At 47.0% G+C, this 13,722-nt stretch overlaps 1 protein-coding gene across 5 annotated transcripts; it reads right to left on the bottom strand.

The window, feature by feature from the left end:
- Positions 1–3,664: 3,664 nt before the first annotated feature.
- Positions 3,665–13,722, bottom strand: HMGN5 (high mobility group nucleosome binding domain 5). 5 transcript variants are annotated; one of them, XM_030449275.1, is made up of 7 exons: positions 13,461–13,722; positions 12,575–12,635; positions 11,225–11,254; positions 10,816–10,845; positions 9,517–9,567; positions 5,623–5,766; positions 3,665–4,373 (listed from the first exon to the last, which is right to left on the bottom strand). In XM_030449275.1, exons 2-7 carry the CDS (start codon positions 12,587–12,589, stop codon positions 4,326–4,328), a joined length of 318 nt encoding a protein of 105 aa, XP_030305135.1. In that variant the 5' UTR covers positions 12,590–12,635; positions 13,461–13,722; the 3' UTR covers positions 3,665–4,325. The 5 variants fall into 5 exon arrangements, with proteins under 5 accessions (XP_030305135.1, XP_030305136.1, XP_030305134.1 ...); XM_030449276.1 differs by lacking the exon at positions 13,461–13,722 and adding an exon at positions 13,324–13,411; XM_030449274.1 differs by lacking the exon at positions 13,461–13,722 and adding an exon at positions 13,192–13,223 and having other exon boundaries at positions 12,575–12,681.

Genomic DNA, 13,722 nt, shown 5'->3' with positions numbered 1-13,722 from the left:
CACCTTCGGAACCATCATCCCCTGGCTGGCACCGCCGGAGCCAGGCAGCTCTCCAGCCCTCCAAGCTCCTCTCCCCCTGGCTCCTCGCTTTCCACTCTCACCAGAGCTGGCAGAAGGAGCTCAGTTGGGGCAGATGAAGGGGATGGGAGCATCACAACCATCCCTTCCCCATCCTCACCTTCCCCCAGGCCCCAATCCCAACCACATCCCTTCCAAAGCAGGAGGCAGCAGCCACCCGAGCCCCCGGTGCCTTCTGCCACCCCCTCCCACGCTCACTTGTGACCAGTTCCCCTCTCCCTGGGACACTGGGATGGTCTCTGGCCAGAAGCCACGTTAACAATTGTTCTCCCCAAATGAGAGAGGCTCCTCGAAAGCCAGGCAGCAGCGGAGGGGCCCGGGGGGGGGGGATTCTTGGCTCTTTGGAGCATCGGGTTTCATTGCAGGGGCTCCAGCGTCAGCTGCAGGGGGGAGGAACAGCACCACGGGGACATTTGGAAAGAGAAGCCATCCGCTTCTGGTCAGGGGGTTCAATTTTCTTTCTGCTTCAGCAGATTAACACCACTGTAACTTTATTCACTACAGGAAAGTTGCTCTTGCTCTCACCCATCAGATTTTCTGGCTTGGGAAGGGAAGGTGGATGCAGGATGTACCTACTAAACTCTTCCTGCTGTGTAGTTTGGGATAATTTTTTGTTTGTTTGTTTGTTTGTTTGTTTCTTCTCCCATTTTAAACACATAACTTGGTTATTTTTTCCCATCTCATTGTGATTCTCATTTTCTGCTTGCTGATGGCAGCCTTGCTCTTCCTCTCCTGTTCCTCTCCCTGTGCAGGGTGAAGTCTGGAGGAGCCTCCTCTCACTTCAAACCTCCCTTTCCAGGCTGATGAGCAGTGTTTCTCTAAGCCTTTCACTGTTCTGACAAACAAACAAAATGCTCTCCCAGGTTCTGCTGAAGATCCTGCAAGAAGATGAGTTACTGCCAGGAAATTCTGATACTTTCTCTTAAAATTTACAGGCACCCTGAGCTTACCTCAGCCCTGGGAGCCTGCACCACAGGTTGTGCTTTGAGCCCCATCCATGCACCCCAGGCCAAGAGGATGTAAAAGTTTGTCCAATTTCTTCCAATGGAGATCTGAAACATTCTGACCAAGAATATCACCTCCTGCCACCAGGCTTCAGGGCCAACTCCAACTCAACACCTGCACCTACATCTTGCCCAGGCACTGGGCTCTCACCACTGCAAGTGGTTCCACCTACCAGGGAAAAAGTCCCCTCTCCCTCCTTCAAAACCTCTGCTTTTGGGGCAACCAAAAACTTGGGAGCTGACGTGGAGCTATCCTGCAATTCCATGTCTAGACAGCAACAGATGAGGAGGGTCTGGCAGAAAGCAGGCAATCTATTTAATTGTGCAACTGCCTCAATACCCCATTGCTCTGAGAAGTTTCTGAATTTGAGCAAGGAGGTTTGTCTGAAGAGTTCTTAAGCAATTTGCTGTCCTTATTTGAAACAGGAATCTGATTATAACAATGGTTATAGAATTAAGAACAACTCTCGCCCTGGCACTGGAAAAGGGAGGAATAAACAAAAGCAAACACTCAATTGTATGTTTCTGTATAATAACCTCCGGATTAAAATGGAGAAACATGACACAGAGAATGACCTCAATTAGCATATGATGGGCTGATTATGCCTTGGCACATGGGTGAGCCCTTTGCAAAGAAAATACCAACCCTCCTCATCCTCTCTGCTGTTATTTAAATAACAAAGCTCAGAACACTCACCAAAAGCTAAACCCAAAGAGAAAAGGTTCAAGAGAACCAAGACCTGGAGAAGGAGCTCACCTTCCTCACCAAACCACATTTGCTGTTTCAAACCCCTTTAGAGAACCCACTGGGGGTGAGGAGGAATATGCAAGCAGCAAACATTTCATCCAGATCTTCAGTTTCTCTCTGGAGCAGCACAGGCCCACTGGAATTTCTCCCTGGCTTCAAGCAGCATTCAGTCAGACCCAAAAACCCAGAATATTGCATGGCCAAAGCAGGCTGCTGTTTTTCTCAGTGAGCTTTTATGATACCACAGCAGGCTGAAATCACTGAATCATTTTGATGTGTTATAAAAAAAAAAAAAAAAAAAAAGTGTCTGGGTTAACATCCGAGCCACTGCCTTCAAACTGAAGACACTGAGATTTTATTTTATTCCATTTTTATTTGATTTTATTCCATTCCCCTCAGTTTTCCAGACCCCCACTGATGCATCCCATGGGAAACAATCCCAGGAGGCAAAAATGTCAATGGAATATGTGCAGTGATACTGTGATCCCACACGTGGCAAAAAGATCCCCAGGACAGAGACAGAAGATCCCAGGAGCAGATCCAGCACCCACATCTCTCCACACTTCCACCAGGGAAGGGATTTCAGTGCCTTCTCTCCATCAGTTTTCACTGCAGGAGAAACCAGGGTGCATCCCTGGGAGTCACCATCTGGGCTGCACTGGATCAAGGGAATATTTTGAGAAGGAAAAGGCCCCCAAATCCTCTCTCACCTTTTTTGCTCAGGAAGATGCAGCTCGGTTAACCCTGATGCTTTGCTGGAAGAGCTCTGCAGAAATGTCAGGTGGTGCAGCAGGAATGAAAATCCCTCTTGCTGCCTGCCTGGGAAATTAAATCCACATTAAACATCATCAATGTAGTCAGGGCCCTGGGGTACTGAGCCTGAAACACACATTTAACACAAGACACCACATGCTGAGATGCTGAGTGACCAGTTTGGAGCTGAGATTAAATGTGCCAGCTCTTGGAATTCCCCATTTCTGGGCTGTGAAACAATTTCATGCAAAAGATAAGGTTTCTGCAGTGCAGACATTTTTCTTCTTATTAAATATATAATGTATATTCAGTCATCAGTGTGGAGAGACTTCATAAAAAAGGAAGCTTTTAGAGGAAAACTTGAAGTGTCCTTGATAAAGTCACAGAGAATAGCTGTGGCAAGAAAAATGAGGGTAGGTAAAACCAGAACTATATTCCCATTTAACTCCTGTCATTTCCCAGAAGAGTGAAGCTGGTGTTAATGGAGAGCACTCCTCTACACACAGGTGGATGCTGCTAAGGGAGTTCAAGAAAGTGGTTTGTGAGTGATTCCTGCTTAAAGAAGCAAACTGCAAACACCAGTTATGGAACTATGCACCTTAACCAGGCCTGCAAGCATTCCCATATCAACAACAAAACCCAAACCATTTTATACTCTGAAGGGTTTGATGCAACCGTGGCAGTCTCTGAGCTGCTGCAGGATTCCTGAGCACAAAGAGCTCCCCTCTTAATTACAGCCAATTAAAAGGCACATACACCAATCCTAGACAATACCTTCAGAGTTTGTAAGAACATCCAGAAGGCTCCAGGTACACTGGACACCACCAATCATCCCACCTTCACTGCAGAAGCACCAGCTGGCATCACCTCTTCCCATTTTGATCTTTAAGGTCCCTTCCAACCCTCACCAAACTCATTCTGGCTGCCCATAAACTCATTTTTGTTCACACAACTGAACAAGCCCAAAGCCTTCCAAGCTGCACAGGTTGTCTCCACCTGAAGCCCTGGACCAGTGCAACTGGTCTGGAGTTGGGGAGCTTCCAAGCAGGATGTTTGCAGCACAAGCAACAAACCACAATCAGCTTTTGAGGAGTCTTTTTTATTAAGATAAATCCAGCAAAATTCCTAACAGTGGGTACATACAACCAACCTGCCCTTTTAAAAGAAACATTTGTATTTCATTTAAAAACATGATTACACTTTTTTTTAATTCTTTATTTTTTTCAAAACCGACAAAATAAAATTACATTTGGGAAACAACAGATTTCCAGCTCTTAGGTTTTTTCATGAAAATAGCTCACCTTCTTTATAAAAGCAACCCACAGAACCACTGGAATGTTTAACACGGTTATTTGTTTTGAGACCTCCCCACTTTAAGAAACCATACAACACATACAAGGGAAAAAAATTAAAATCTGAAGTCTGTAAGCATGACTTACACAAAAAGGGACACACTGACAGAAGTCAAAAGCTACCACCACTTATTCTTTCCATGTACCATACAAACTATTACAATCACAAAATTTAAAAACAATGATTTCTTTTTTTTGTTGTTGTTGTTGTTTTTGTTTTGTTTGTTAGGGATTTAATTCCCAAGTAACCGAGATGAAGATGTTCCATAATTAAATTCATGCTAAAAAAACCTGCATTTATAAAATAGTTGATAAAAATATTCCTCTCTGTTAACAATACAGCATGGAGGTACGGATACCAAATGATGGAGATATAGGGCAGGGTCAACATTACTCGGACTTGGCTTCCTTATCATCAGATGCTTCAGCAGCTGGTGCCTAGAAAAGTGTTTGGGAAGAACAGAAATATTATTTGTAAAGCTAATTCCACCCTGACAAGCATCAAAGAGAGACAAGTTTGTTAGCACACACACAAGGACAACGTTTTGTGCCTGCAGAGGTACTACAGAGAATACCAACACACCCACGTGGTGGCTGATCACTCCAAAAACTAAAATACAGATGAGTTTTAATTGGTCATCGAGTTAATTTTGGAATGTTAAGTGTCTCCTTCAAAGAGGCAGAAGGCTCAAAGGCATTTTAGATTAGGATCAATCCAAAGCTCAGTCTTCATCCCCCTAAGTCAAAGGGAAGTGTAAGAATTACACAAAACAACCCCACAGTACTTGGCTGTAGTCCAGACTTTGGGGAAACTGAGTCTCACCTTCTCATTTATTTTTCTCTATAAAAATGCCTTCTATTACTTTTTAAAGCCAAAACAGAAAAATTGCAAAGCTCCTGTCAAAGATCCTTTGAGGTACATTAGCCCTGTATTAATCTTTAGCAAAGAAATGGTTTTAAAAAATGAAAGAATAAGCAACCCATTAACTGGGTAACAATACTCCACATGTGAAGAGATCACTGTGAATCAAAAACCAAGAGAGAATACACCAGGCCAGCCTGTGCCTACAGGGGCAAAGGGAGCCCATAGGAAATGCTGCACTTTTGCTCTCAGCAAGACATCTTCTAGGAAAAGGCCACCAGGAGCTGCCTGAAGCTTGTAGCTACTCCTAGCAAATGGCAGCTCTCAGGTATGCAACTGACACATTCAAAATCTGTCAGAAAGAGGCTTGGAGATCAAGAGACAAGACCAAGTTTATTTTGCAGATCTCTTGTAGAACTGTTCCCTGGTGAAGAATTGTTTTAAAGTTGTTTTTAAAGCATTGTGTAAAACTTAAAAACAGACTTCTGGCACAGCACCAACCCGTGCTGAGCAGAAGAGGCAAATCCAGCAGACCAGAGAGGATAATGCAAAGTCAGCTCAGGGTTGGATAGCAATCTCACTGAGCTCTATTGTTCCCCAAATATTCTGCATCTTTCTGGTGCCAGCCCTGCCAGGGACACTACCATAGCACAGACCACCTGTGGAAGGGCTCCAGCAGGCAGCAGGAATGGTTGCAAGGAGAATGCTGTTCCTTTAGGCTCTCCCTGGCCTGTCTTTACAGGGTAGCAGGGAAACCCCCCCCCTCCTGACAAGCAGTTCCTGCAGATGTGTTACCAACACATCTGGGTTGATGCCCATCTGTACCTCATTAGTTTTGGTATCTCCATTTTCAGAGTGGTTTTCTTCTTTAGCATCCTCTTGTTTAGTTTCATCTTTGCCTTTGGCTCCTTTCTTCCCTTTTGTTGCTGCCTTTTTGTCCTCCTTTTTATCATTTGCTGCTTTTTCTTTCTGTTAAGGAAACAGACAGGGATATGGTGAGCTCTGATTTCCACCTCCTCCATCTCTGCACATTCTCAGCTCTCAACCCACCTGCAGGACCTGCTTCTCCCCACTGAACTTCACACAGACAAAGAGGAGATGAAAGTTTCTAAGGAAAGGAAAGTTTCTAAGGATTTTCCTTCTATTCTGCCCTGACTGTGCTACTGGGAAGTGGATAATATAAAAGCAGCCATGGTCGGGGTTAAAAGAATTCCTGTTTTAAATAGGCATTCAATTCAATTAGCTAAAAAATGCTGGAGTTGAACTGGCCTGTATTTCTGCTGTGCTGCTGAAAGGCCTAGCACAGAACAAAAAGAACATGTACAACCAGTGGAAATACCAGAATACTTCAGATGTGCTATTAATGCCCATTTAGGAGACTGTAACAAAGCTGGAGTCAAAGGACTTTCCCCCTTCGCTGCCAGAAATATTCCTTACAATAATAAAACCATTTGTGTGATGGGCAAGTTGGGGGCTCAACAGCCTCACTCCAGAACTTTGGATTTATTATTTAAGAGTGATTTCTTAGATGTGGATCAGGCTAAATCAAACCTAAACTTGACACTGCAACTTCTGCAGTAATATTAAGAGAGATTAAAAAGTTCTATATGGCAAGGTCAGATCCCAACCCCAATGCAGGGACATGACTCTTGTGAAGTTTCACTCTGGAGGAGCTGCCTCTGGCTGCCAAGAAATACTGGCACTGAGCAAACTCATTTAGTTGCTTGCTTGATTAATCTACTTCCAACAAAGGAGCCTCAAATATCTGCAAAATCACTATTCTCAGTGAAGATAAGCAGAACATTTATGACTATTTAGACCTCTCTGCTCAGAAGATGGAGTTGTCTCACTGACTACCAGCTACAAAAAGTCTACTCTCCTATTCCAGCATCTTGCTTAACAGGGCCTCAATTAATTCCCAGTAAAAATGAGATGCTGCTAAGGGTACACTCAGGCACAGAGTACAAGGTGCTGATTCTTCAATGATATCAATTTAAAAAAATCACCAAAATTAAACCAAATCCTGTTATAAACACAGCAGATGTAAGAGAGGAGGTCAGCAGCACTCAGATGGGTGAGGGTCTCTTTCTGCAGTCTGACCTTGCTGTGGGATTTCAACCCACCTGGGAAACTCTACCACAACCTGGTGCAAGGAGTCTCCTGGCTGAGCCTCTCCTCCTCCCTGGGGACTTTCTGATCAGAGATGCAGTGGCTCTTTCTGAGAGAAAGGAGCAAAGAGCACTGTTCCACTGCCTGCACAGTCCTCCAATTTCCAAGAGAGGCAGAAGAAAGATAAATATCACAATAAGATCAGCACCCAGCTGCCCTGGTCCTGTTTGGTGGGAAGGTTTGGAGCTGCAGCACTACTCTGGCCCTGGTTTGCTCTCTGCCTGACCTAAGGAGTCCCCTGTGAAGGGCTCCTCCAGCAGCACCAGCATGCTCATGAGCAGAGCGTGTTGCTGGGTTGCTCTTCCATACAGGATTCTGAAAGGCTTGGGGTATCTTTTCCTTTACCCCATGGAAAAAAAAAAAGTGAAGTACTCACAGAGGTAAAACTGTAACACTTTGTAGCCCACCCTTTGCTGGTAAAGCCTCTCTTTAGGAGGGATTTGAGGAGAATCCACAGGAACTGCCTGCCTGAGCTGGACTCTAACTGGAGAGAAAGTGTCTCCCAGCACACAGCTGAGTGAGGATCCTGGGGCTCTGCTCTGCAAACTCCATCATCACTTTTGGGACAAGCTAACAGCTACTCTGGAAGGGATCAATCCCCCTTCCATAACCAAATGAGTTCAGGGAAAAAAATACCCCAGCAGATACTGTTCTTTTCCAGTTTCCAAGTTTCTTCCATTCTCTCAGCTCAGTTCTGAGCTGATTCCACTGAATTCATTTTCCTGAATAATTTTTCTATACAGCTGGCAACAGCAACTCAGTAATCAGGTCACGTTTTATAAAGTGATAAAACTTTCTTCCCTGTGTCCTTCAGCAGAGGTAAGATGAGAAGGTGAAATCTGACACATAAAGAACATTCACAGAACCTGAAGGGTGCAAAGTTAAACGTTTGGGGGAAAGAGGAATGTCAGACGCCTGCCCAATTCTTATCACACCCCTTTGCACAGATATTGATCCAGTATCAGGAGCTCCAGAGGGCACAAAAAGCAGCTCAGGTGTCCTGGCTTCAAACCAGCACCTTGGAAGCAAGAGGACCAACATCTTCCCCATGCCACCTGAGGGGGACCATTCCCAGCAGAGCTGAATGTTCCCAGAGGGAGCCAGCACCACACAGCTTGTGCAGAAGGGGACCTCAAGTAAGTCCTGACAGTCACAGTCTTTAGCTTCCCATGGCTTCATTTTGCAACTTTTCATCCAGCTTGTGTATGAACCCTGAGATGTTTCCACAAAAATAAGAAAGGAAACTTGACAGAGAAAACACCAGCCCTGGGGATCACACACAACTGCACTGACCTCTGCGTGGGTCATCAGCAGAGCCTGAACCCAGGGCTTGGAGATGCTCCAGGCAGCTCTCAGGCTGGAAGAGCAACCACCAGCAGTGGGCTCCCACTAGAGGGAGATAAAATCCAGAGTGTGCCAACCACTGGTGCCACAGGAATGTGGAGCAGCAGGGTTCTGAGGTTCCCCTGCAGCTCTGGAATGGGCCCTGGGAATCCTGCTGCAGGACCAGGTCTGGGAATCCTGTTGCAGGACCAGACACAGATGTGAAACATTTGCTCTGCACACCCCTGAGATGACAGAGATGAGAGCAGTGTTCCCCAAAACAACGAACAGGGTTGTCCTTCTCATCCACGTCTCCTGGCATCTCTGCTGCTCCACAGAGCAGGGCTGGGGAGGCAGAATGGTTTCCACCAGCTGGAAGGCTGCTGTGCCATAAGCAGCTGCCAGGTCTTTTAAATGTACAGAAAAAAGCTCCTGGTTCCCAGCCCATCATCCCCTGCTGTAACTACAGCACCTCTGCTTTGTCCAGACCACCAGAGAAAACAAAACAGGGGGATAAGGACACTGAGGGTTTGTTGTTGCTGCCTTGTTTTCTCCAGCTACAAAACTCTCCATGCAATCTGAATATTCACAGATCTAAGCCCACTCTGACTGCTGGGGAAGGGGAGAGGGGTCTAAAGAAATCCCTCCTGGCTTGCAAACTGCCCCCTTTGAAATTCCAAACTGTTGCTCCAAAGGAGCTTTAAGCAGTTTCTTTTTTAACTCCCTTGCCTACAATATGCCAATATTTTGGATGCTGCCAAAAATATCCAGCTTAGGGTAAGGTGCATGTAGAACTTTATCTCCAGTGATTAAAATTTAATATACTGGAAACTAACTGCAAAAAGTGCTTTTGAATGAAAACATAGTAAGGAACTGTAATTAAAAGCATGATTTTCAATGCCTCCTCTAATTGAGTCTCTGATCTCTATTCAAAGCATCATTTTCCCAACAATGCACTATATGAAACTCCAGAACAGCCTTGCAAGGGAAGCAGGAAAGCCTCACCACAACTGATTTAAAATCTGCTCAGTTTGCCACATCCCTTCAGTAGGAATTGGATAAAATTCTCTTTACATCTCTCCTGTCCTTGGAACTCATATCATTAAATCTTTAAAGAAAATCAAGAAAATCCCAAAATGATTGCTTGGGGAGGGGTTTTCACCCCCTCCATACACCCCCTGAGAGAGAAAAGCAGAACTTCAGTTGAAGATGAGCTCAGGCCCTTACCTTAGGTGCTGCCTTTTTGGGCTTTGGCTCCGGTTTGGGAGGAGCAGGTTTCTGCACAAAACACAGAAAAACAGTCAGAGGAAGGCCTGCAATGTTTTAGCAAGACTACTGCTAAAAGTATTGGGAACTATTCAAACCAGACACAGTTTTGAGCTCTCTGTTTCATTCAAACAAAGGAGGAAATGTCAAAGGGGGGTGTTTCAGTCTGTTTCAGCCTCCAAACCCATTTTTTCTCATGTGGGTAACTCAGGTTATGGTACAGGAAATGGATCAGTAAAGTTTCAGGGTGTTCCTGACTGCTGTGAAGGGAAGGTGTCAAAAAGCAAAGGTGTTTGGACAGAACTGTATGGATGCACATCTTAGCTTTCACTAAAACAAAGTACTTTCTGCTTTAAATAGCAAATGTTATATATATTATTATGTATAAGTTAGATGTATTATTACATACAACTGTTATATGTACCCTTGGTGTATCTAAGATGAATTTAAAAAAAAAAAAAAAAGGCCTGGGACCAAATGTATATAGAAGAGAGTTCCAAGAGCCTGTTGAGGGCTGGGACCTTGGGCTGAACCCTGCCAGGTGACACAGATTTACACCCTCTAGGTCTCAGTTTACCAACAGTTGGGTCCCCAAAATCAATGGTCAGATAACACAGCTAATGAGAGAGCAAGTGCTTTACAGAGCTACGAGCAGGTTATCTGTGTGGAGAAGACCTACAGAAAAAAAATGCATCTTGAAATCAATTATTACTGGACTCTGGATTATTGCAACCTTCCAATATCTGAAGGGGGGCTACAGGAAAGCTGGGGTAGGGCTTTTGACACATGGGAGGACAGGGATAAATAAAAGGGAGGTGCAAAACTTGAAGAGGGAGATTTATGTTGGACATTAGGAAGAAATTCTTTCTTTTGAAGGTGGTGAGAGAGTGGAACAGGCTGCCCAAGGAAGCTGTGGCAGTGCTGATGGCTGGATGGGGCTTGGAACAAGCTGGGCTGGAATGAGATGAGCTTTAAGGTCCCTTCAAACCCAAACCATTCTATGTGTCCAGACTGAATGTTTACTCATATGAAATGTCCTAAAGTAAGGGTGCAATGTGTGGATGCTCAAGGACTGGAAAGACAGAATGAGAACTTTACTTTTAGATATTTCAGTGCTCTCACCAGGCCTTTCACAATACCAATGGGGAAAAAAAAAACCCAAATTGCTTCTCTGTAACCCTCCCCCAGAAGCCAGCATCACACAGGAGGTTATCAAAGGAATTATTAGAGGTTATTAAAGGAATAAATCAAGTTACTCACAGCAGATAGTCGAGCTGACCTTCTCTTTGGCTGCGTAAGGAAAGATGTGTCACTACAATTCAGGGAGCACACAAAGCACCACTTTCTCAGAACCACAGCCCAAAATAACACAGCCCACACACCAGGTGATGAAGCCCCCAAAAAACCCAAACTCCAGGATTTACAAAATTATGGGTGTCATGGCAACGAGTTCTCCAGTTTGTTCTGCTGAGTGATAAAAGTTTCTTTACTTCTTGGGGCCTGCGAAGGCTCAGGGATGTTACCTGGAAGGCCCCACATTTGTACCCAGGGCCTCAGGACACCCAGCACCCACCTCACCACGATCTGAGCCTCGATAAACAAAGCAGAACCGAACCTCCCCCCCCCCCTTCATGGACCTCATGATGGAGCCTCTGGCAGCAGCTCCTACCTCCTCCTTTGCCTCTCCTTCCGCTGGCGCCTGCAAGGGGAGAGAGAAACCCAGGTGAGAAAGCAGCACCGACCCCAACCCTCAAGGGGGAAACCTCGCAGCTCCTTTGCTAACCCGGGAGAATGAGAGGGGACAGCGATGGCGGACGCCCCCCCCATTCCCCCCTTCAGGGACTACAACTCCCACAATGCCTCAGCGCGGCAACGCCGACGTCACCGCGTCCGCACGTTTCCCCGCGTTTAAAAACTTCCCGCCAATTTACCTGACACAACAAGGTCGTCGCCGGCCCCACTCAAGGGCAATATCGGCGAGATGGCTCTATCGCGATTACACCCCGCCCATCGGGGGCTCCGGGCAGGCCCCGACGCCCACGGACCCGCCAAATGGCGGGTCCGTGGGCGTCGGGGCCTGCCCGGAGCCCCCGATGGGCGGTTGCGGGGGTCCCAGTGTGTGGGGGTGATGGGTTTGAGGTGTGGGTGTGGGTTCGGTGGGTTCCCCTGGGAGTGAAAAAGTTGGGAATTGTGGTGTGGAATCCTTTGCCCGTTTTCCTTGAAGGCGAGTTTCAAATTCTGCGCCGCCTAATGGCCCCGAATTACCATTGCACAACCATCTGGTATGACAAGAAGTGGGAGAGGAGGAGGGAGAGAGAGAGAGAGAGAGAGAGAGAGGAGGGAGGAAGGAAAAAAAAAAAAAAAAAAAAAAAGAACAAAGGCAAAACGCAGGAGAAAGAAACCCGGTTCCGACATAAATCCCTTCAAGGAATAACCCGATTCGCCTTCAAATAAACCCGCGGGGGTTGAGGGAGGGCTGGGGCGGAGGGTTTTGGGTGCTGGGAGAGCCGGGGCTGCCGCTGTTGTGTTCTCCATAGGGGCAGCAGCAGCACTATGGCTGTTTGTAATCCAGCATGGAGACACAGCTCCAGCCTTCTCCTCGCAAACAAAACAGCCCGAAGTGAACTCACGGCTTCCCTTTTTTTTTTTTTTTCTTCCTTTTTTTTTTTTTTTTTCCTCCCCGCGCTTAACAGCACCCCCTCCTTTTCCCCCCTCTTCCTCTTTCCCCCCCCCCCCAGATACACAACGCCTTTTAAAACCTTCTCCCCTCCGGTCCCGGGTTTCACTTTAAGCCAGAAGAGACAAAAAAAAAAAAAAAAAAAAAATTAAAAAATGCAAAATAAAAAAAAAAAAACAAAAACCAAAACAAACCCAAAAACTCCACATACACACGCGCGCGCAGAAAGAAGGAAAAAAAAATAAATAAATTTACAGCTAATTTTGCAAACGCTGCTTTGATCTCTCCCCTTCGCTCCCCATCTGTCTCCCTTAATTTTTTGGTATTTTTTTTCGTACTTACCTTTCTTTTGGGCATAGTTGCACCTTAATAGTTGATTGCAAAATATATAGGTACAAGATACCTGGAAAAAAAATAAATGTAACCACCGCCAAACTGTTTCAACCGTTCTGCAAAATGGCAAAAAAAAAAAAAAAAAAAAAAAAAAAAAAAAAAAAAAAAAAAAAAAAGATGTTTAAGGGACCAAGAGTTAATTGCAGCAGAAACTGAACAAAAAAAAATCCCCCCCTCTTTATTGCAAACAGTAAAATACACCAACACGCAACCAAACTGCATGAATGGGGACCGCGAGATGGGCCCAGCCGATGAATGACGGCCGCGCCGGCCAATACGAACGCGGGCAGCGGCCCGGGGGGCGGGGCCAGGGCGGGGGTGGGCGGGGCGGCGGCGGCAGCGCCGGAGACGCTCGCAGACGGAGGGACGGCGGCTCCTTACGCCTTCTGCGCGGCTCCTACGCTGCCTGCGCAGCGCCGCCGGCCTAAAGCCCGCGGTGAAGACGGCGCCGCCGCCGCCCTCAGCGCGGCCCCCGGGGGAGCGGGGACGTTCCCGGACCCCCTCGCTTCTCCCAGCAACTCCGCGCAAAACGCGGCCTTCCTTCCCCCCCTTCGCCCCCTCCTCACCGGTGGCTGCAAATTCCACCTCGCTCTCCTCCGGTCTTTCCTTCCCCCCCCCCCCCCCCCCCCCTCCCCCGTCCCTCCCTTCTTTCCCCGCGTCCCCCCAGAGGCCGGGAAAGAAACTTCCCCGAAAGTTACCACAGGCCGCAGGACGACAACATGGCGGCCGCTCCGCGCCTCCCGGCCTTCGCCCTGCAGCCGGGCCTGGCGGCTGAGGGGAGCTGAGGGCAGAGGAAAGGGGGGGGAACCCGAGCCGCTTCCCGCCTGGGCCCTACCTGTGTGATAGGAGCGACCACCCCCGGGTTACCTCAGCCCCGGGGAAGGGGGCTGCAGCCTTTGTGTTCCGCCGGGGTGAAGATGGGGTGAGGGGAGGGTTTAGCTGGGGTTTTTCGGGATGGGTTTCGGTTCTTTAGTTGCCGTCTGGCCTCTCGGCTGGAGCTGGGTCTAGGGTAGGCCGTAAGGTGAAGTCTCCAGGCTTGGTGTGGTTTGGGGAGCGTTTGCTCCTGGCTCCATCAAAATGCAGTTTCTGACAGGAAT

This window comes from Calypte anna, chromosome 4, assembly GCF_003957555.1.
Source record: "Calypte anna isolate BGI_N300 chromosome 4, bCalAnn1_v1.p, whole genome shotgun sequence".
Lineage (NCBI taxonomy): Eukaryota > Metazoa > Chordata > Aves > Apodiformes > Trochilidae > Calypte > Calypte anna.
The sequence above is the reverse complement of the archived record's forward strand: the minus strand, read 5'-3'. Positions and strand labels throughout refer to the sequence as shown.

Coding starts and splice junctions, on each gene's coding strand:
- HMGN5 (XM_030449275.1), bottom strand. Junction 10,846..11,224: donor AAGGAGAGGCAAAGGAGGAG/GTAGGAGCTGCT, acceptor TTCCTTACGCAG/CCAAAGAGAAGGTCAGCTCG. Junction 5,767..9,516: donor CCAAAAAGGCAGCACCTAAG/GTAAGGGCCTGA, acceptor TTTCCTTAACAG/AAAGAAAAAGCAGCAAATGA.